The sequence below is a fragment of the Humulus lupulus genome, chromosome 7, assembly GCF_963169125.1.
Source record: "Humulus lupulus chromosome 7, drHumLupu1.1, whole genome shotgun sequence".
Taxonomy (NCBI): domain Eukaryota; kingdom Viridiplantae; phylum Streptophyta; class Magnoliopsida; order Rosales; family Cannabaceae; genus Humulus; species Humulus lupulus.
The window spans coordinates 111,058,750-111,081,186 of record NC_084799.1 but is presented as its reverse complement, the minus strand read 5'-3'; the positions used below and the strand labels follow the sequence as shown (position 1 = coordinate 111,081,186).

The 22,437-nt window shown below is 39.1% G+C and overlaps 2 protein-coding genes across 2 annotated transcripts; both read left to right on the top strand.

Annotated features, from left to right (window-relative positions):
- Positions 1–9,767: 9,767 nt before the first annotated feature.
- On the top strand, positions 9,768–10,982 carry LOC133788538 (fasciclin-like arabinogalactan protein 12). The gene has a single exon (XM_062226055.1). It carries the CDS (start codon positions 9,853–9,855, stop codon positions 10,732–10,734), a length of 882 nt encoding a protein of 293 aa, XP_062082039.1. The 5' UTR covers positions 9,768–9,852; the 3' UTR covers positions 10,735–10,982.
- A 1,639-nt stretch (positions 10,983–12,621) lies between these two features.
- On the top strand, positions 12,622–13,826 carry LOC133788537 (fasciclin-like arabinogalactan protein 12). Its single transcript, XM_062226054.1, has one exon. The coding sequence runs from the start codon at positions 12,780–12,782 to the stop codon at positions 13,521–13,523; it is 744 nt and encodes a 247-aa protein (XP_062082038.1). The 5' UTR covers positions 12,622–12,779; the 3' UTR covers positions 13,524–13,826.
- Positions 13,827–22,437: the final 8,611 nt, after the last annotated feature.

Below are 22,437 nucleotides of genomic sequence, written 5' to 3'. Positions count from 1 at the left end.
ATTTCTTGCATATTGTGTGTTCTTTAAGTTGGTATTGTGACTTGTCTATTTCTGGGGTATTCTTCATTTGTGGGAAGTAAGAAATTTAAGGGGAGGTGTTGCCGCTTTTGCTTTAAAACAAGAGTGAAAAAATTAATTTTCATGGGGCCAAGGAAGAACCCAACAAAAGCCGCTTCATCGAAAAAAGCCTCACGACCCTCTTCAACTAGTGCCCCACCACCACCCGAAGCACAACCACCTCCTCCACCACAAGAATATGACCCGACCAAATTTATTAGTAAGGTGCATTATAAGAGGTTATGTTTATTGGCGGTGGTTCAGGAGAGAGGGATGGAGTACCAAGATACCACATACCCTCAATATCCCTATGACCACATTTGCGCTGAAATTCAACGAAGAAATTTGAGAAGTTTTGTATATAGGAATATGATGAAGGCCAATTGTTCTTTGCTATTTGAATTTTATGCCAACTTCCCGTGCCAAGTGGATAGGAAAGTGTTTGTGAGAAGGGTAACGATGGAATGCGACATTGATAACATCGACAAACTATATGGGTTATCCATGTTGAGAACCGAAGATGATGAATATTATCAGTTGGCTTACTATAGTGAGGTGGATTGGGATGATGTGGTTGAAACCTTAGGCATTCCTGGAGCACAGCTTGTTTTTAATGAGGGTGAGCCAAAGTATTTAAAGTGGTATCAAACGAACCAAATAGCTAAGGCTTGGAATTTATCTATGAGTGCTTGCTTAATGCCTAATACACATCTTTCTGAGGTCAGCCCCGACCGATGTCTTCCATTATATGCAATAATGAAAGGTCTTACGATAGACATTGGTAGGGTGATCTGCACGAGTATCACTGATTTGTGTAAACTCACCACCACAGCAGGTCTGGGGCATGGTTTAATGATCACTGATTTATGTGAGGTGTGGGAAGTACCCATCTACCCTAGTGATCTATATAAGAAATCAATGAATCCTATATCTAGAGCAATTTTACATAATTTTCAGCCACGATCGTTTTTGCCCCCTATGAGAAGACACTGTGAGGCCCAAGAGGCAGGCTATGACGACCAAGACCATGAGCCAGCAAATGTTCCACAGGGCGAGCCTCATCAGAAAGAGACAAGTCAAGTAGAGGAAGGGAGGAGAGAAGCTTACTCACAATTTCTGGCAATTGAGGCACCACCGGATCCACACTTGGCAAGGTTGGATTACATTATCCGACAAAATCAACACACCCATAACTATCTGGGCGTTCTTCATGATTATCATTGAGCCCAAGCAGACTGAAAAAATGAGTAGGTTTACCAGGGATCTAACCAAGAAGCAGACAAGCACTATTTTCCGTACCCACCACCATGGCATTCGTTCCAAGACCTGCCTCTGTTTTGACATTCATCTCAAGATATGTTTTTCTTTTTCTTTTTCTTTCACTTTTATTGTAACATTAGGGACAATGTTTAGTTTTAGTTTGGGGGGAGCGACTTACAATTTTGTACAATTTAGTCATATTAGTTTAATTTGTTTTGTGTTTGTAAGTCTTGAGTGTAACATGAATCTATTTGGACAATGATTGTCGAAGAAGATAAAATGAATGTTAGGTTGTATAACTCAAAGAAAATGAATTCATAAAAACATGTGTGCTTGATTACACTCCTTTTATATTCCATTTTAGTTAGTCAACATCCTTGAATACCTTTTTCATGATCTTTAAATATTGCACTTGAGTTGTTTATGCATATTTAATAGGTTTGTGGACTGTTTTGGTGGAAATTTATAAATTCTAAAACTTGCTTACTTGTTGTTTGAAGAGAAATAATAGGGATATTTGTGGCAATAATGCCTATGTAGTTCATTTTGTAGCACTTAAATGCTTATGTAAAATTTTTGGCGGCAATAATGCCTACCGTTAATGTTTTGTTGCAGCCATTGGTCCCTGAGCCGTTAGAGGTATACAGCGTACACGTGGCATAACCCGATTGGGTTAAATTATTAAATTTTAAAAAATAAATATATATTTCTGTTTTCTATTAAATTTATATAAAGAAAAGATAAAAGAGAAAAAAAATAATAAAGAAACAAAAAATTGGGTCTGTTTTGAGGGATTTGTCACGTTCTCTTCTTCACAAACTCCCCAGCCGCTGCCTCCAATCCGATCACCACCGCCCCCGGCACACCACTTTGGTGAAGCACGCCCACTGTTCCAGGCACAAGAATCCGGCCATGCAGCTCCTGTCGGCGTTGGTTGGCTCGTTCTCCAGATGCACAGCCACGTAGCTCGACGTCTTCTCCGTCTTCTCCAGATGCTCGTCTTCTCCGTCGGCCTCTTCTTCCCAAAGTGGAGGTGGACTTCCAGATCTGAATCTCGGCGCCTTCTTCGTCAGGGGCGAAGGGAGTACTGATCCAGGAACCAATCTTCCATCTTCGGTCTCTTATTCCCAAAGTGGAGTACTGACCCATAAATTCTTTCTTCTTCTCCAGCAACGACAACCTTCTCTCTTGGGTCTTGGGTTGGCTCTTGGGTCTGGGCTTCAGGAACAATGGGTCTTGAGTAAAGATCTTCAGTGGATCTGAGGAAACTCCTTTTTTCTCTCTGATTTTTTTCTTTCTGGAATGATTGAGTAAAGCTCATTGGTTTTTTATTTATTTTTTACCAGATTATGAACATTTGAAGATTATAGATATGGGTTTTGAATGTTTATATTGGTTTGGGTAATTTCCTAGCTGAAATCTAAGAATGGGGTGTACATTTGAAGACGATGAAAGACCTCAGGGACGATGTCGACTTGTGGGGCTTGGTCGAAAAACGATCTGGGCAATGGGGATTTGGTTGTGATGATGATGAAAATTTCTTGAGAAGAAGATGAACAAATTAGTAGTATCAAATTTATTTAATTTTTTGCTTGAAACGATTAACATATCTATTTTAATTTTTTATTATTTGAAAATATTTTTTAATTATTTAATTATTTGAAAATATTTTCTATAAATATATATATATATATTTATTTTTTTTAAATTTAATAATTTAACCCAATCGGGTTATGCCACGTGTATGCTGTATACCTCTAACGGCTGAGGGACCAACGGCTGCAACAAAACATTAACGGTAGGCATTATTGCCGCCAAAAATTTTACATAAGCATTTAAGTGCTACAAAATGAACTACATAGGATTTATTGCCGCAAATATCCCGAAATAATATATTATGCTTGCATAGAAAAATGATTTAGGCCATCAATTGGATAGCTTGAGCCTTTATAGCCGACCTTGTATTTGTTTATCCTTTAATTACACTTTTTGAGCGGAAAAATTAAGATTTTATTATTATTATTATTTGTCATTATCTAAGCCTAAATGAAAACCTTGTTAATATATCCATCCCTAGTATCTTATATAAGAATATGATTTCAAAATAGTGGGTTGGAGGAAAAAAAATGGAGACAGTATATAAAAAAAATGAAAGAAAAGAGTTCAATAAATAACTACACTCCCAATTTGAATATTGAAAAAAAATGAGTTTGGGGGAGTGTAGTTACTATTGTATAAATATATATATATCTAAAATAAAGAATAAAATAGGGGATTATTGGGTTGCATATTTCGGGATTGAAGTCAGGAGTAAATTAATCATGTGCTTATGGTATTTTTTATCTTAAAAATTTTTCTTCTCATCTACCCTTTATCAAAGCCTAATGCTACAAGCTTATAAAGTCCTATTGATTTCTAAGCATGTTTTAATTTATATTAGTGGAGAATGACAAGTAAGTGAGCATATGGAATAATTGGTCAGTTTGGTTGTTGGACGGAAATTTGGTAGCATAAATGAGTTAAGTGTTCTATTTGTTGAGCATGATTAGGTAAAATGAATGTGATTAGTATAAAGTGGTTTAGGGGAGTAGTTTCACTGAAATTTTGGGTTGTGCATTGATAACTCTACAAAATAGAGTTATTTTACCACTTTTTATGTGCTAATTGTTGCTTAGTTCTTGAGTTTTTAATTGATTTATTAAGTTTTTAAGTAATTTTGAATTTATTGGGTTTATTTTGATTTTATAGATTTTTGTGTGTTTTTATAGTTATTTTGCTGTAAAATGTTATAGCTTAATTATTTAAAATTAATATTGTTAAGTTAGAAGTAAAAAGATGCAATTTTGTGCTTAAATATTTAAGTAAATTAAGTTTTAATTAATATTTTCATGGAAATTATATTGTATATTTTATTATTGAAAATATTTAGTTTTAATTTAATTTATGTTCTTTTTGTAGAGAAATTGTTGTATTTTTTACTCTTGAAAAGCAAGAATAATGAATGAAAAGAAATGGCATTTTCAAGGAAAGAAAGGAAAAAAATGGCAAAGCTTCACCATGGGCCCGCCTGCCCCTAGCCCAACTCTCTCCTACCCAGCTTAAGACCTCCTTTCTCCAATAAGCCACCTGGGCTCGAAGCTGCCAGCCAGCCCACCGAAATCACCCAACCAACTCCTCCAGCCCAGGCCCGTTCCCAGCGGCTGCCACAACCGTGCCTCCAATCCAGCCAGGCCCGAAGCTCCCCAGGCCCATGAAGCTACTCCCATCAAAGCCTCCAAGGCCCGCCTCCAATCCCAGAAGCCAGCTCCTCCTGAAGCACCCTTCCCAGCCAAAGTTCCCCAGCTACATGGGCCTGCTCCCAGCACTTGGGCTTGCTGCATTCGGCCCAGCCGTTACTCCAGCTACAGCAATTCCAGCCATTCAAGCCCAAAGCAACCCATGCCACCAGCCACCAAAACAGCTGCCTTTTCCCCTTTTTGAGCCCAACAAAAGCTCATTTGTGTCCTTTGATTAAAATTGCAATTTTTTTACCCAAACTTCTCTACACATTTTACCCAAAAATCATCATTACACCCTATAATTTACCCATATTTGCCATAATATTATTTATTTAATCAATTTAATTAATTTAACTTGATTATTTTAATAATCTCATTTTGGCTATAAAAAAGGGTTTTCAAGACCATTTTGGGGTGCTTAATTTTTGGTTGCCATCTTTTTTCTACCATTTCCTCTCTTCCATTTTGAGTTTTTCAAGAGCATTTTCAAGTATGTATTTTTTTTATTTTGTAATTTCTACTCTAGTTATGTGCTTCTAATCTTTTTCATAAGATTATTAAGATCATGATGAAGCAACTTGTAACTAGATAATATTTATGTTGCATGTTGATTTCCCTTGTAATGCAACAAAGTGTATGGATTTTTCTTCTTTATATATGTCTTTCATCTTCAATATCACATATTTTGGATTGTTAGATAATATGCACTTTGTTCTTCATTTTGAAAAACATAATATTCTTTATGTAAAATGTGTCATTAAATTGTACACATCCAATTCTTAGAACAAAAATTTTATGTTTTGCCTTATAAATAATGTTATTGGATTTTTTGTTGTTTCATTAGATTGATTCACATTAAATACTTTGAAATTATATTTTTTGAAAAGTGTAGAAAAATCCTATCTTTTTAGAAGTAATTTGTGCTTAAAATTATAAATCTATTTGGAAAATGATAGTTTGACTTATTTTAACTATCACTAAAACTTGGGAATCAATATACTAATAAGTATTATTAAACTTACATTTTGTGGATTCTAGTATCTTAATAATCTTTCTTTTAACACTTATTTTCAAATCATTATTGGTTTATTTTTATTCTCTTAAATAGCTTGTTGACCGCGTTTTTGGCCAACGACGTGAGGACGTCAAAGATAACAAACCTTCAAGAGAAATAAAACAACACAGACGGTTTTTGAACAGAAAGTAAATAACACAGCAATTTTTATAGTGGTTCAGCCCCAATATGTTGGTAATAGCCTAATCCACTTAGAGTTGTGATTATAGATCTGTACTCAAGATCAGATGGACTGAGCCAACTGAGTTTCTTCAGTACAGATTGCAAGAATACAAGAATTCTTTATGATACCAGCACTTTCTCTCTCTAGAAAACTCAGACCCAAAATTTCCCAAAAGTCTCAAAAGAAGAAGAACCAGCCCCCCTTTTCTAATCCCATAAGCCATCTATATATAGGCTTAGGATCATACATCTGATATCCCCTAGAATCAGGATATTTTATTATATTTATTACATTTAAATTACAAAAAACATTCAAAATGTAACAAAACCCTCAATTTGTGGGAAGAATGAGAGATTCCCGTGTGTGCCAAGACCGGTTCTTGTTGAAGCCGTTTCTGGGAATCTTGACTTAGTCCTCCTTTATCTGGTCGACCCATATCTCCTACTGATCACTCATGCAAGTGCTGGTCGAACACATGCATGCTGGACATATGCAAGTGCTGGTAGGACATACACTTGCTGGTAGGACATGCACTTGTTGGTAGGACATGTACTTGCTGGTAGGACATGCACATGTCTCTCCTCTAACATGGCACTCTCCTCTAGCATGCCATGTCTCTCCTCTAACATGGCACTCTCCTCTCTTCAGACCAGAGTCCGACCACATCTTGGACTACTCCTCGGACCAAAGTCCGACCACACCTTGGACTCTCCTCGGACCAAGATCCGACCACACCATTGGGCTCTCCTCGGACCAAGGTCCGACCATGCCCTTGGGCTCTCCTCGGACCAAAGTCCGACCATACCTTTGGAGTGCTCCTCGTACCAAAGTCCAACCAGGCACACCCTAGCCCAAGTACTCTCCTCGGGTGCACTTGGCTTGGACATGCCACCTCTCAAGTAGCCCAAACCCTTCACTGATGCACTGGGCTGCTGCTAAGCCAGATCGCCCAACTACTCCATGCCACTTGCCATTTCTATTGCCACATCATCATTTTCAAATTTTGGGGATAACAAGCTTTATTTTCAATCTTTTATTTTATGTTGATAACATTAAAACTCATCAATCTTTGGAGCTAGGTTATAATTTATTAATTTTAGTTTAAAATACTTTCCTTTTTTATTTTAGACAACTCTTTTGGGTTCGATCTCGTGCTTACATGAACACTATATTCCATATATGATTCGCGCGCTTGTGAGTATAAATTTTTAAAACATACCCATTTTGGGTCCATCATGCATAATGTTTAGTAGTTTTCTGAGAATTATGTGACCTACATTCATGATTTGGCGGCATTTGTTGTTCATTAGGTTCACGTTAAAAGTATTGTTGTGTTGTTTTTGTGTCATGTGAGTTTGAGACCTTTGCTCGAGGGAGAGCAAAGATTGAGTTTGGGAGAATTTGATAAGTCTAGTATAGGGTAGTTTTAGGGTGTGTTTTAGTCTTAGTTTCGAGTCAAATTGTGAGTTTTGTACGATACTTTGCTTGTGTTTGTTTTGTATTCAGGTTTTTGCTATGAATTTGTGAATGGAGAGGAAATGAGCGAATTTAAAGATGAAAATGGGTATTTTGGGAGCTTTTGAACATTTTGTGTGAATTCGGGAGAGCCAGGAATATTCGGATGACTCTGATGCTAAATGATGGTGAAAAAGGAGTGAAATCAAGAAATCTGGAAAAAGGAGTCGCAACTTGCCCTTACAAGTCGCGGCGCGCATGAAGATAGAGACAAATCAGTGAAGGGGACTAAGGACAGGTGGGTTGCGACTTGGTCTATCAAGTCGCGGCGCCTGAGCTTCCAGAGGAGGAAGGAATTTGTAGAAAACGACATGGGTCATGACTCAAGAATGTGCAAGTCGCAACCCGCCTCACTAAAAATTGAAAAAATGTGTTTAAGTATGATTTTTAGGTCATTTGTAAAGGGAGGTTCTTTGAGGACGGGATTAGCAGCTGTTTAACATTATTGATCTATTTTTCTCCAGTTCTCTTTTAGTTTTTAGTAGTTTATTTTTATGTTTCTGAACAATTATTTTATTATTTTTGTCATGTCTGCTATGAACAAAACATCTGTTCTAGGGTTTAATGTAGTCACTTGGATATTTGTTAATTTTCTATGAAGTTTATATAATTTCTTTTTCTTCTATCCTTTATCTATATGATTTGTGCTTAATGCGTGTGGATAATTGATCACTGTTTACATGATTGATGATTTTGATTTGAGATCCGAGAGGAGAGAGGGGAGAATTGAATATTCTATAGTCATATAGACACAAATTGCATATAGGATTATAGTACCTATAGCGTGTGTGTAGCGTTTAGGGTTTCTATGTTTCATGTCTGCTATATGTATATGTAGAAAATTTACATATAGGTTGAGATCTTTTTTATCTTGAAAAATAATTATAATTGTTTTTGTTAACCCGTTGTTAGGATAGAAATTGAAAAATTATATGCATCGATTAGTAAGATTAACAGGTTGAAAAGTTGACGAAGTTAATACCCTAAATTTTTACTTATTGAATAAATTTTTATAATTGCATAGTTTATTTCAATTTTAAGTTCTAGTTTAAAAATCACTCTATTTTTTACAGCTGAATAGAAAGCTAGAGCAAATTATTGGTACTTAATTGATAGTCTCCGTCGGAACGATTCTTATTTATTATCTCTATTACTTGAATAAATTGTGTATACTTGCGCATTATATTTTCGATATCAAGTTACAAAATCATTTACGAAGTTGTAACTCACAAATATTACCCAATAATGTGTAAATTGAGAGTTACACATTTGTATTTGAATTTCATAGAGTCATTATGTGATATGATGTTGAAGACATGTTTTTAACTCTCATTAGGTCTATGGAGGTTACAAAATTATGTGGGATGAGATTGGGACGTTTTTGGAAAACTTGAAGTTTGGAGGTTAAAACAGCCTGGTGGCCGTGACCACAAGCTTCCCAGGCCGTGGCTTGGGAGTCAGAAGCCAGCGACCGCGACCAGGCATGTCGCGGCCAGGGTGTGGGGTGCTGGCAGGCAATTCTAATTTTCAGTTTTCTCCGAATTGAAATGTTTGAACATCCCAAGTAACTCTCAAATCTTCATTTTAATTCTGTAAACATCCAATTAAACATTCGTAACAGTCATAGGGTCAGTGGAATTTGAATTCAAAGAGTGTCTCAAAAATCTATAAATAAGAGTCTAATGGTCACTTGTAAGACACACAATTTTCTATCCACAAGGTACTTGGCTGGAAAATACACCAAAAGACTTGATAATTTCAAAGAGTTATTTCCATACATGAGATTCCTTTAGTGTTTAAAGAATATGGGAAAATAAACTTTTGAACAAAGATCAAGTTGGTGATCCTCACCACTCTAAACTTTGGTTCTATGAGAGTTCTTGTTTTTATTCTTCTTCTTTACTTCTTTTGTTAATTTTATTTCTTTCTTAGTTTATATATTTATTTGTATTATTAATTTGAGTTTATAATCTTCTTCTTTTTTATTATTTTTCATATCTATTTACTTGGGAGTTGTAACATTTTTATAATCAATTATTTTGTATATTGTACTTTTTGCATTGGTTTTCTCTATTTCGATTTAATAATATATTCTCTAGCCATTAAAAGTATTTCATATTATCTTTCTTTCTTGTCGCTCACAGTACGTTCCTACAACTAAATGAAAACTTCGTTTAAATTTCCCATGCAAAGCAAAAGTCACTTTTAACAAAACAATTATATAAAAACTTCTCTCTTTTAACGTTCCCATGACAATGAAGACAGCAGACATTGTACCTACGACGTCGTTTTTCCATATAGCTAAATACATTGATAACTACAACCTTTCACCTAATTCCTTTTCTCTCAAAACGACAATATATGTAAATTTAAAAATATATATATATATATATATATATATAAAGCCCTTTCCTCTCCTACATATTCCATCACATTTATGTATTGAATCGTCAATATTATAACTCTAACAAAAGCACAAGAAGCCACTCTAATCCCAAAGAAAAATGAGGAAACAAGGCCTCATCTCCATTTCATTCCTTTTGTTTTTCATCATCAACCACTTTACCATTGCTCTTGCTCAGTCTCCAGCCCAAGCTCCGTCCCAGATCCAAGCCCAAGTGCCGGCTACATCCCCAACGTCATCACAGCCACCCGCAGTTGAGTCACCATCTCAAGTGCCACTCGTCCAAGCCCCGGCCCACAGGACCCTGGCCAACCCCACCAACGTCACCAAGATCCTCGAAAAAGCCGGTGGCTTCGGTGTCTTTATCCGCCTCCTTAAGAGCACCTCAGTATGTATTCAGATCGAAAATCAGCTCACCGTATCCAACAGCTTGACAATTTTAGCTCCATCAAATGGCGCATTTGCAGCTCTCAAACCGGGCACTCTCAACTCCCTTACCACAGAAGAGAAAGTCCAACTCGTCCAATACCACATCCTTCCGTCCTTCATACAAATCCAAAATTTCCAAACTCTGAGCAACCCTGTACGGACGCAAGCTAGCAGTACTCGTGATTATCCATTGAATATTACCGTCGAAGGCAGTTGGGTTAACATATCCACTGGGGTTATGAATACCACAATTAATGGGACAATCTACGAGGACAATCAGCTGGCTATTTACAAGGTGGATAAGGTTCTTCTGCCTCTTCGAATTTTCGCTCCCAAGCCACGAAAGAAGGCGGTATTGGCACCAGCACCAGCATCGGCTCCGACACCGACTCTGGCCGTTAAGCCTGATGAGTTTCCAACATCTTCATTGATTGCTCCAGCTTTGGCCGCATTGCTCAAAGATGCGTCTGGTGCTCTTAGTCTCACTGGAAATGGGATTTTGACTGTTGGACTTGCTGTGTTTTACGTGGTACTTCTTTCTCTTTTAGGTTAAGTAGTTGAGTTTGATCGATATGCCTAGCTGAATAATCAATATATATAATCTTTGTGTGCCAGAGTTCGATCGCTGGATTGAATTTGAAAGTGGTTGTTTGACGTGTTTGTATTGTATATATACTACTAGGTACGTACGTTTTATGATGATATATAAATATGTAATACTTATTTTCGTTTGTTTACTCGTTATGAGAGTTAGAATGTACTGCTCTAAGTATAATTTTATTGGATGTTCTTTGTTTTGAAGATTTCATAAATATGCATTCCTATATAAATATAATATATATCTATATAATGCAAATTACTGATATCTAACATACCCGCCATTTTATGTTAACTGTATGTGGTAATAATGACTACGCACTTCAACTAAATGAAAGTTAAATGTAATACTAATATATAATAAACCTAAAATAAAACTAAACCCCTTGGGTTGGTTTGTCTAGGATTAATATTACAAACATTTAAATAAAAATATTGTAATTTTTTGTAATATATATATAATTCGTCAGAGTTGTATATAGGAGAAGAATTTCAGTTCATAAGCGTACATATAGATAGTTATCAATTGTTTTTTAGTACAGAAAATTTCAATTCACAAACTTATAGCTAGTTGGGCATGACCACTGGACCATAATGTGTAATAGTATGAACCAATCAAATGTAGCCCAAATGAACAAAATTTTCTCACAATATATTGGCTCCCAAAAAACTAAATACAATAGTTTGACACAGGTAGCTTGGGCTGGATATAACCAACAAGTAGTGGTTAGGGCTTGAAATTGGAACAGAACTCTAATGCCTTAACTTTGAACTGTGGGCTTGTAAGTGCATCAGTTGCATGACTAAAGCACCTGTCTCTATTTACACTGTTGGGCTTCAAGCTGTTTCTATAAGTCCATACACGCTATCTTGCTAGATATCTTGTTCAGGCCCATGCAGAAATAGCCTAACTCAGATGCTTCAATTTATTTATATATTTGTTTTTTTTTTCTGGAAAATTCGAACGTTAAAAATTTGATGTAGGTCGTAAATCATTGTTCACTGAATGGACATGCATATTACTTGATACTAATGTCTTTGATGCTCTCTATTTCATTTCTATTCCGGCTTAAGTTATTAAATGAATCTGATTGTTTAACTTACTAAGATTTCAAACGATAAGATCTTGTTTGATTAAGTACACTCACCTCTATAATGACTCCTTTGTCACGCATCAAATATACACAATTACATAAATATATATTATATATAGATCAACTTCAAAATGCGAAAAGATTACAAGTTGTTACCTAAATTATTAGGTTTCTTTTTAAATTTAAAAGGCTATGTACCAAGGGAGACTTATCTAAGCTACTAATTGAGTTTTGGTGGGCCAATGTGCTTTTCACATTTTATGATCTAGCTGGGACTGATTTCATGTAATAATATTGAATTAAGGCCGTTAAAAGGTGACTAATCTATCGACTCCAACACCTATTGCATATTTGCAATTTATGAAAGTTGGGCAGTCTCACGTCAGACCCAACTTCCGAACTGTCATCAATCGCAATCATATGCAACTGGCAACAGGTAAAAATTAAAAAATACTACTACAGTAAAATTATTAAACTTGCTCCTTAAGGTTGGATCTATAAATATATTTTTCTCCTGTTTACCCAAATAAGTGAAAGTAAAGCAATGAAACACATTATGTTTTTTTCTTTCGCCCATCCCCCACTTCAAACCCCCGTTTTGGATCCTATTTTTCGGAACACACCCACTTGAAAACCCTCTGTTTTCCTGTTTTTCCAAGCAACCTCTCCCTCTCTCTCTCCATTACATAATTCCTTCATCTTTCCAACAAAGTCAGACAAGCTAACCACTTATGTTTCACAAGTCATAACTAAAAATAGAACCCTTTTACCTAATACTCATTCTCCCTCACTCACCCTCAATAAAAACCCTACTCCTCTTTCCCATTCCATGCAAATCAAAACACGACCAAGAAAACACTCCTCAACATAACTCAGAAAACCCTATTCCATTACAACACTACCAAACATGAACAGAAAAATGCTCTTCAATTCCTCACTTCTTCTTATCCTCTCCTTTTTCCTCTCAAAAGCTTTAGCTCAATCCGCAGCGCCGGCTCTATCACCTGGCCCACCGCCCTCCACCGATATCTACAAGATCCTGACAAAAGCCGGGCAGTTCACAGTCCTGATTCGCCTCCTTAAGAGCACTCAAGTGGGTAATCAGATCAACAACCAGCTTGGCAGCTCCAATAGCGAGCTGACCGTCTTTGCTCCGACCGACAACGCCTTCTCGAGCCTCAAAACCGGCACTCTCAATGGGCTCTCTGACCAGCAAAAGGTTCAGCTTCTTCAGTTCCACCTTGTCCCGTCCTTCATCTCCATCACCAACTTTCAAACTATGAGCAACCCGGTCCAGACTCAGGCCAGTGACACTTATGAATACCCTCTTAACATCACCACCTCTGGCAACCAAGTCAACATCACAACTGGAATAGTAAACACCACCATCTCCGGGACCGTGTATTCCGATAACCAGTTGGCTGTTTATCAAGTTGACAAGGTGCTTCAGCCTCTCGGGATTTTTGCTCCCAGGCCACTGCCACCTGCCCCTGCCCCAGCCCCACCGAAGCCTAAGAAGAAAGCCACGGATACCGAAAGCAGCGGGCCGACCACGTCGGATGATAGCTCGGACGCCATTGGTGTTACTGGAAATTTGGGCATGGTGGTACTGTCTATGTCTATGTTTGCAGCGGGCATTTTTAACTTGTGACAGTGAAGAGTTTGAACAGAACTTTTTTATATTTTTGTTATTTGGTGCGGAAGTGAGTTGGATTGAATGGTCATGATGATGGACGTGGTGAGTTGGATTGGAATGATGGTTGTTTCTGTTGGATTCATTAGTTTCATTCAAGCCGGTTTGTGATGATCATGATGAACAAGTACCTTTTTCTTAATCGAGTTTTCTTGTTTTATTATATTTTTTTATTCTGTTGTATTATTTTTGTTTTGGCTAAAATCCTTTTTTATGTTCATCTGGTGCTTCGTTGTATAATGAGAGGTTATGTTATGTGTATGATTATTCTTCCAAGAAATTAAATGTGTCTCAACAAAGATATATGATTTCTTAATTTAGTATTTTTATTAAATAAACAAATATGCATTATTATTATTATTATTATTATTTTGTGCAATTTATTTAGTCTCACATATTAAATTGCACCAATCTAATTAAATTAGTGGAAACAAAGTAGCAATGCAATTTTATTGAAAATATATATACACAAGAGAAAATACTGGTTAGTGTGTTTTGCCTGAATATTCGATTCGCCCCTGTGTTTTGTTAAATGACAAATCGGACACTGTGTTTTGCAAAATGGATCAATTTAATACCTTGAGTCCGATTTTGGTCAAATTATTTTCAAATATGACCAAAATTATCTCGAGTTTTATTAATTAGTGAATTATTTAAATAATTAAAAATAGATTTTCAAAAAAATAAATTAATTTAATTTTAAAATTAAAAAAAATTCTAATAGTAGATTAAGAAAAAAAACCTAAACAGGTGATATGTACAATCAATAATTGGATGCATTCAAAAATCAAAATCCAAAATTATGCCAAAATCATTCAACACCCAACCATCTCCCTCAAAATCACACCCATAATTCAATAATATCACTAAAATAATGTACAAAAAATTCATAGATCGAACCAATACAAACCCAGTTGCCTGAGCCCCTGCTCTTCCAACCTTGCTCGACTCCTACTTCTCCAACTGTGCCACACCTCAGCCCAGCTTTTGCACTGGTTGCCAATGCTAAGCTTTTGTCATTGACTTGTGTAGTAGGAGGAATACGAGAGAGGAGGAAAAAGAAGAACAATAGAAAAAAAAAATAGACCTATACCCATCTCTTTCACAAACAGACACCCATACCCAAAGAGAGACCTGTCATCAAGGGAATGCAGATCTTTTGTCATCAAGGGAGCCAAACAGCTTTGCATGTTCTGCTATCACCGTCGTGCCTCGAGCTCGGGGAGGAAATGGCTTCCACTATCTCTCGAGCTATCCCAAGGAGAAGAAGATGTTTGAAGATCTTCCCAACCACCCTCTTGATTTCAATAAGGCCTTCTTCTAGACAGATGGCCTAGCCCCGTCTTGATTTTATTCATTCAGACGAATTCGTAAGTATCTTAACTTCCCTCCATTTTGTGCTCTAACTTTGTTTTAGGCTCATGCTTAGTTGAAATGTGTTTTATCTTCCAGCCAATTACCATCGCCGTACCCCCACCACGGAGATGAGGGAGCACAGAGAAACGCTGCTCCAACTTCCCTACGTCAAGAGATCCCTCTCCTATCTCCTACATGAAGGCAAGCTCCGGGCATGTGGGCTCTTAGGGGAGGATCAGTCTACATCTGACTGGTCCAACAAGAAGTACGACCGGTGTGAGCTCGTGCCTCAGCCGATTGGCAACCTCCCCCCAAGGAAAGATGCGAGGCCTCCATCTCCGGCTCAACGTCAGAGGAGTCCACAATCGGGGAATAAGGCCAACGACGAGGCCTCAAGCTCGGGCTCGGATGAACAAGGTACAGTCATCCTTAGCTCATATTTGTAGTCTCTCTCACTACTAAAACATAAGCCCGATAGATTGATATTGTGTGAGGACGATAGGAACCATTTCTATGTATGGTCTTGGGTAGATGAGAGGGTACATAGGTTCGATAGCTGGCTCGAGAAATATGACACCATGTATAGCCTGAACGAGGTATGGAACGGAATAGCCATCCAATACGGGACTAATGACTATAGGAACCTTTCGAGGTTGACATCCACCTATAGGGAAGGTACTCCCCCCGCCTCTTCTGAAGATGGGGAATTTCGTGGTCGCCGAGCACAAGCTCGGGGGAGAGTTCCAGTTAGGTTTCTCTCCACTTGTCTTTTTATCCCTTGTATGTCTGTATCATGTTAAATTATTTTGTTTTTGGGATAACTCAAAATGTGGTGTAAATGTGCAGGCAAGATGGACTCCGACCTTGACAATATTCTGGTGAGTGGCAGAGCCAAGAGGAGTAAGCGCCCCAGGGGGTCGCGAAAAATGGACCGGCCTGCCAAGGTCCTTAAGAGGACCGAGAAAACGCCACCTCTCTCGGCTCCAGCTGCTCCGAGCACGGCTCTAAGTCCACCTGCTCAGGCCGAGACTTCCTTGTCGACCCTACCTCGTGCTCCTCCTACCCCCAGGTCAATCCCACAGTTGGCCCACCTCCGAAGAAGCATTTGTCCTCAAAGACACCGCTGCTTTCGATTTCTACCCATGTTGATGAGTATGTGATCGACAACGCAGATGCACCCCACTGGGCTACGCTAGGCTCGGACATTCTGTCTCGGGTGGGTCAGAGTTTTGGCAACTTCGATGTTCCTCACTGATAGTTCCTGAACAATGCCCAGGATTGCAACACTCTTTACGAGAAGAGCATCAAGCTCCATGCTGCAGTAACCTTTCTTCTTTCGCTATTAGCTGTATTTACACTTGGTCCATATGCTAATTTGATTTCTTTGTATGCTAGACTCTTGGTGTCTCTGCCCAGCTCAATTATAAGCTGAAAAACGAGGTCCATTCGAGCATGTCTCTTACTCAAGAGGTGAAGGATCTTCAACTCAAACTCAGTGACGAGCTCAAGGCAACAAAAGCAAAGGTGGAGGCAGGAGCTGAGGAGCTAAAGGCCAAGTCTTCCGAGCTTGAAAAGCTGAATACCCAGCTCGCGGAGCTTGAGAAGGAAAATGCTCGGGCCAAGGAGACCAATGCCAAGCTTGAAGAAGAGAAGGCCGTCACTTTTGAGATCATGGAGGGTGAAAAGACTCGTCTTCTCGAAGAGTTTAAGGAGAAGAAGGACTGGGCAGTCGACATGGCCATGTGCAGAATCTAGGCCAACAATGTTGACCTCGACACTAGCTTCTTAGGCCCTCTTGAAGCGAATTTCATGACCAAATGGCAAGCTCAGCTTAATGATGAGGAGACTGCTCGGGATGAGGCAGAGGGAGCCGGGGAGGATGCTGACGCCGAGAAGGCCAAGGAAGATGCTGAGAAGGCCAAGGAGAATGCTCCTCCTTCTTAATTCTTGCCTCGGGGCTGCGTCCCTCTGAATCTTTTGTAATGGTATTTTATGTTTGATTTATTATTTATGCCCATAGGGCTAAGACAATTCTACAGCTCGTAAAAGAGTTGCCCTTTTATGATATTTGAGATACCATTTTTTGTCTTCATTTTAATATATATGCTTTACATTTCTTGGGCTGAAATATTTTGCATAATTTATATTAAAGTGTCATATATGCCTGTTTATTCATACAAACATAGTTTGGATTTAAGCTCGAGGTTCAGTGCATTCATGCACAGTTTGCTCGAATTATCCGCTTCCGATCTCGTTATTTGTCAAGGTCGAATATTACTTTTACCATGCACCCGAAAGTACTTATATGGTGTGTAATGCTAATGGTTTAGTTATATCTTAATTTTTTAGTTACTTTTTCTCGTCCTCGGTTAGCTCCCTGAGGTTATGAGGTCGAAACTATTTTTTTGCAAGATACTCCAGCCTCGATCTTGACTTAAAACGAAGTGGGTTATTCTCCAACTTACTGTCGATTAGTTTTAGCTGGTTTGTTCCAAACCTATTAAGGTTGTGTTAGGTTTGTAATCCATACACTTATATTTTTATCTCTTGATAATTTTATTATGTTCAAACTTTCTTATCTCGCGCATTTGGTTACGTCCAAACACTTGTATGTTTATGATAGTTTGGTTATATCCAAACTATCTTAGCTCGCGCATTTGGTTATATCCAAACACTTGTATGTTTATGATAGTTTGGTTATATCCAAACTATCTTAGCTCGCGCATTTGGTTATATCCAAACACTTGCATATTTTTTATAGTTTGGTTATATCCAAACTATCTTAGCTCGCGCATTTGGTTATATCCAAACACTTGTATGTTTATGATAGTTTGGTTATATCCAAACTATCTTAGCTCGCGCATTTGGTTATATCCAAACACTTGCATGTTTTTGATAGTTTGGTTATATCCAAACTATCTTAGCTCGCGCATTTGGTTATATCCAAACACTTGCATGTTTTTGATAGTTTGGTTATATCCAAACTATCTTAGCTCGTGCATTTGGTTATATCCAAACACTTGCATATTTTTGATAGTTTGGTTATATCCAAACTATCTTAGCTCGCGCATTTGGTTATATCCAAACACTTGTATGTTTATGATAGTTTGGTTATATCCAAACTATCTTAGCTCGCGCATTTGGTTATATCCAAACACTTGCATGTTTTTGATAGTTTGGTTATATCCAAACTATCCTAGCTCGCGCATTTGGTTATATCCAAACACTTGCATGCTTTTGATAGTTTGGTTATATCCAAACTATCTTAGCTCGCGCATTTGGTTATATCCAAAAACTTGTATGTGTTTTGATAGTTTGGTTATATCCAAACTATCTTAGCTTGCGCATTTGGTTATATCCAAACACTTGTACGTCTTACGTATATGCTTTTTATTTTTTCAAGCTGATGGCATGTGTACCACTAATGCCCCCTTAATATCCTATGAATGCGGCCATAGGTTATTAAATTAAGAGAGATTGCAAAAAATACAACATATTAAAATGAAATCAAACTTTATTTGATAAATCCAAAAATATAAACAGTACAGATAAACAAGCATGGTTATAGGCGACATCCTTCCTACACTATTGATAGTAAGGTCGTAGGTGCTCGCCATTCCATGCTCGTGGTATTAGACTTCCACCCAACCTTGCCAACTTGTACAGGCCGGGTCAGATGACTGATTCTATCTAATAAGGTCCCTCCCAATTTGGCCCAAGCACGCCAGCTGCTAGATCCCGTGTTGCCAAGAATACACGCCTTAGCACCAAATCTCCTACGCCGAATTTTCTGTCTCGAACACTTTTATTGAAGTACCGGGTAGCTCGTAGTTGGTATGCAGCATTTTTTAATTGAGCTTCGTTCCTTCTTTCTTTGATCATGTCCAGAGTTTCTTCGAGCTGAGAGTGGTTCGAGGTTTGATCATAAGCGATGGCTCGAATTGTGCGAATTTCGACCTCGATTAGAAACATAGCCTCGCAACCGTACGCCAGAGAGAATGGGGTATGTCCTGTTGATGTACGGGTCGTGGTCCTGTATGCCCATAGAACTTGGGGTAATTCTTCGGGCCATCTTCCTTTAGCTTCTTCAAACTTTTTCTTTAGCGAACTCTTTAGGGTCTTGTTTACAGCTTTGACCTGGCCATTCGCCTGGGGATGGGCTACTAATGAGAAGCTCTTTATTATCCCATTTTTATCACAAAAGTTGGTAAACAGATCACTGTCAAACTGGGTACCATTACCGGACACAATCTTCCTTGGCGTCCCATATCAGCATATGATGTTCTTTACCAGGAAGTCAAGGACTTTCTTCGAGGTTATTGTCGCCAAAGGTTCGGCTTCAGTCCACTTTGTGAAGTAATCTACGGCGACTACTGCATATTTTACTCCACCTTTGCCAGTCGGAAGGGAGCCTATGAGGTCGATTCCCCAGACTGCAAATGGCCATGGGGAGGTCATCATAGTTAGCTCGGATGGTGGAGCTCGAGGAATTGTGGCGAACCGTTGGCACTTATCACACCTCTTGACGTAGTCGAACGAGTCTGATTTGATGGTAAGCCAGAAGTATCCACAACGTATGATCTTCTTGGACAGGCTATGCCCCCCAGTATGGTCTCCATAGAACCCTTCATGAATTTCTTCGATGATTTTCTTAGCTTCGGGTGGGGTCACACATCGGAGTAGCGGCATGGAATATCCTCTTCTATACAGCTTCCCATCTATAATGGTATATCTAGGGATTTGATACATCAACTTTCGAGCCTTGGCCCGTTCTTCTGGGAGAACGCCGGTCTCAAGGTATTTAACTATCAGAGTCATCCAGGTCGGCTCGGAATTGATCATACACACATCCTCTTTTTCTGGCTTGTCAATACTAGGCGTCGCGAGATGTTCGATTGGCATGACATTTAGTTTGTCATTCTCGGTAGAGGTAGCAAGCCTGACTAAGGCATCTGTGTTCGAGTTCTATTCTCAGGGGACCTGTTCTATCGCATAGATCTCGAACTACTCCAGTGCCGATTTTAATTTTTCTAAGTATGCCGCCATCCTCGTACCATGAGCTTGGTACTCTCTCAAAATTTGGTTAACCACCAGCTGCGAGTCACTGTAGTAATGTATTGCTTTGGCTTTGAGCTCCTTGGCTATGCGAAGTCCCGCCAGTAGAGCCTCGTACTCGGCCTCGTTATTCAACGCGTTGAAGTCAAATCTTAAGTTAGAGTGAAATCGGCTTCCTGCAGGGGTGATCAAAATTACTCCTGCTCCCGATCCATTTTCATTAGAAGACCCGTCAACATAAAGTTTCCACAGCTCGCGGGCTGGGGTTATAACTTCATCGTTGGCCACGCCCGTACACTCCACTATGAAGTCTGCCAAGGCTTGTCCCCTAATGGTCGTCCTTGGATGATAATTGATCTCGAATTGTCTGAGTTCAATGGCCCATTTGAGCAGTTGACCTGAAGCTTCTGGCTTGGACAAGACTTGTCTTAGTAGTTGATTAGTAAGTACATGGATGGGGTGCGCCTGAAAATAGGGTCGGAGCTTTCGAGATGAGTGAATCAGGCTGAGAGCTAACTTCTCCATCAGGGGATATCTTGATTCTGCCCTGAGTAATCTTTTGTTGATGTAATACACGGGCCTTTTCACTTTTTCTTCTTCCCGCATGAGTACCGCGCTTATGGAGTGCTCGGTCGTAGCAAGGTAAAGGTATAGAACTTCTCCCATAATGGGTTTTGACAAGATGGGGGGTTCTGCGAGGTGTTTCTTGAGCTCTTGAAAATCCAACTCGCATTCCTCCGTCCATTCGAACTTCCTGCCTCCCCTCAAAAGGTTGAAAAATAGAAGACAACGGTCTGTAGATTTTGAAATAAACCTACTTAGTGCTGTCCTGCCAGTCAAACTTTGGACATCCTTATGTTTCCGAGGTGAAGGCATATCGATTAGGGCTTGGATTTTTTCTGGATTAGATTCTATCCCCCGAGCATTTACAATGAAGCCCATAAATTTTCCTGAAGATACTCCGAAAGAGCACTTCTAAGGGTTAAGTTTCATGTTATATCTTCGTAACACGGCAAAGCATTCTTCGAGGTCGTCCACATGGTTATTGTTAAGTTGAGATTTAACCAACATATCGTCAACATAAACTTCCATGTTATTACCTATTTGTTCGGAGAACATCATGTTCACGAGCCGCTGGTAAGTGGCTCCAACATTTTTGAGCCCGAATGGCATGACGTTATAACAATACAACCCTCTTTCTGTTATCAAATTCGTATGCTCTTGGTCAGGGGAATGCATGGAAATCTGGTTATATCCAGAATAGGCATCCATGAATGACATGAGCCCATGCCTTGTCGTGGAATCCATGAGCTGGTCGATCCGTGGTAAGGGGAAGCAGTCCTTAGGACATGCCTTATTGAGGTCCGAGTAATCAATACAGGTTCGCCACGTCCCATTAGGCTTTGGGACCAGTGCTGGGTTGGCTACCCAATCGGGGTAAAAAGCATCTTTGATGAATCAGTTTGCTTTTAACCTATCGACATCCTCTTTAAAGGCCTTCTTCCCATTGTCATCCAGTAGTCTTCGCTTTTGCTGTTTCGGTGGGAAGCTTTTGTCAATATTTAACGCGTCGCTCACTACATTTGGACTTATCCCTACCATGTCCGAATGTGACCATGTGAAGACATCCTGGTTCTTCTTCAAAAAGAAAATTAATTGCTTTTTGGTTTCTTCGTGGAGGTTTTTCCCGACCTTTACCGTTTTCGGGGGGTTTGATTCTTCGAGCCTGATATCTTTGAGCTCTTCTAATGGTTCGAGATCGGCTCTTTCCTCCACTCTTGGATCGATTTCTTCATCTATCTCCAAGCCTGTCCAGTCCTTAGTCTGAATAACGACGAGCGTGTGTGCGCTCGCCTGCTTCTTTCCTTTTATGGAAATGCTATAGCATTCACTTCCGGCTAACTGGTCTCCCTTCAGTGTCCCGATGCCACTAGAAGTCGGGAACTTGATGGCCAAATGCCTTACAGACGAGACTGCCCCCAGCCTTACTAGGGCGGGTCTCTCGAGCAGCACGTTGTAGGCCGATGGCAGGTCCACTACTACAAACTCCATCATCTTGGTTGTTGAGACTCGCTAGTCTCCCAAGGTCACAGGGAGTTCAATGGACCCCATGAAGGCAATCCCTTCTCCTGAAAAACTCTATAGTGTCGTTGCATAAGTTTTTAGGTCACGAAGCGTGAGTCCCATCTTTTCTAAGGTGGCCTTATAGAGAATGTTCACTAAGCTCCCATTATCAATGAGAACTCGGTGAACCCTCTTGTTCGCGAGCTGGAGAGTGATGACCAGTGGGTCGTTGTGAGGAAACTGGACATGGGACGCATCATCCTCAGTAAAGGTTATAGGCTGAGATTCAACCTTTTGGTACTTTGGAGCTCTGGGTTCGGGTTCATAAGGGGACCCGTCCGTAGTTTTCAGCTCATTCACGTATTGCTTTTGGGCATTCTTGTCCGATCCTTTGAGG

Excerpts from the sequence above, each read along its gene's own strand:
- LOC133788538 (XM_062226055.1), top strand. The coding sequence starts at position 9,853 with ATGAGGAAACAAGGCCTCATCTCCATTTCATTCCTTTTGTTTTTCATC.
- LOC133788537 (XM_062226054.1), top strand. The coding sequence starts at position 12,780 with ATGAACAGAAAAATGCTCTTCAATTCCTCACTTCTTCTTATCCTCTCC.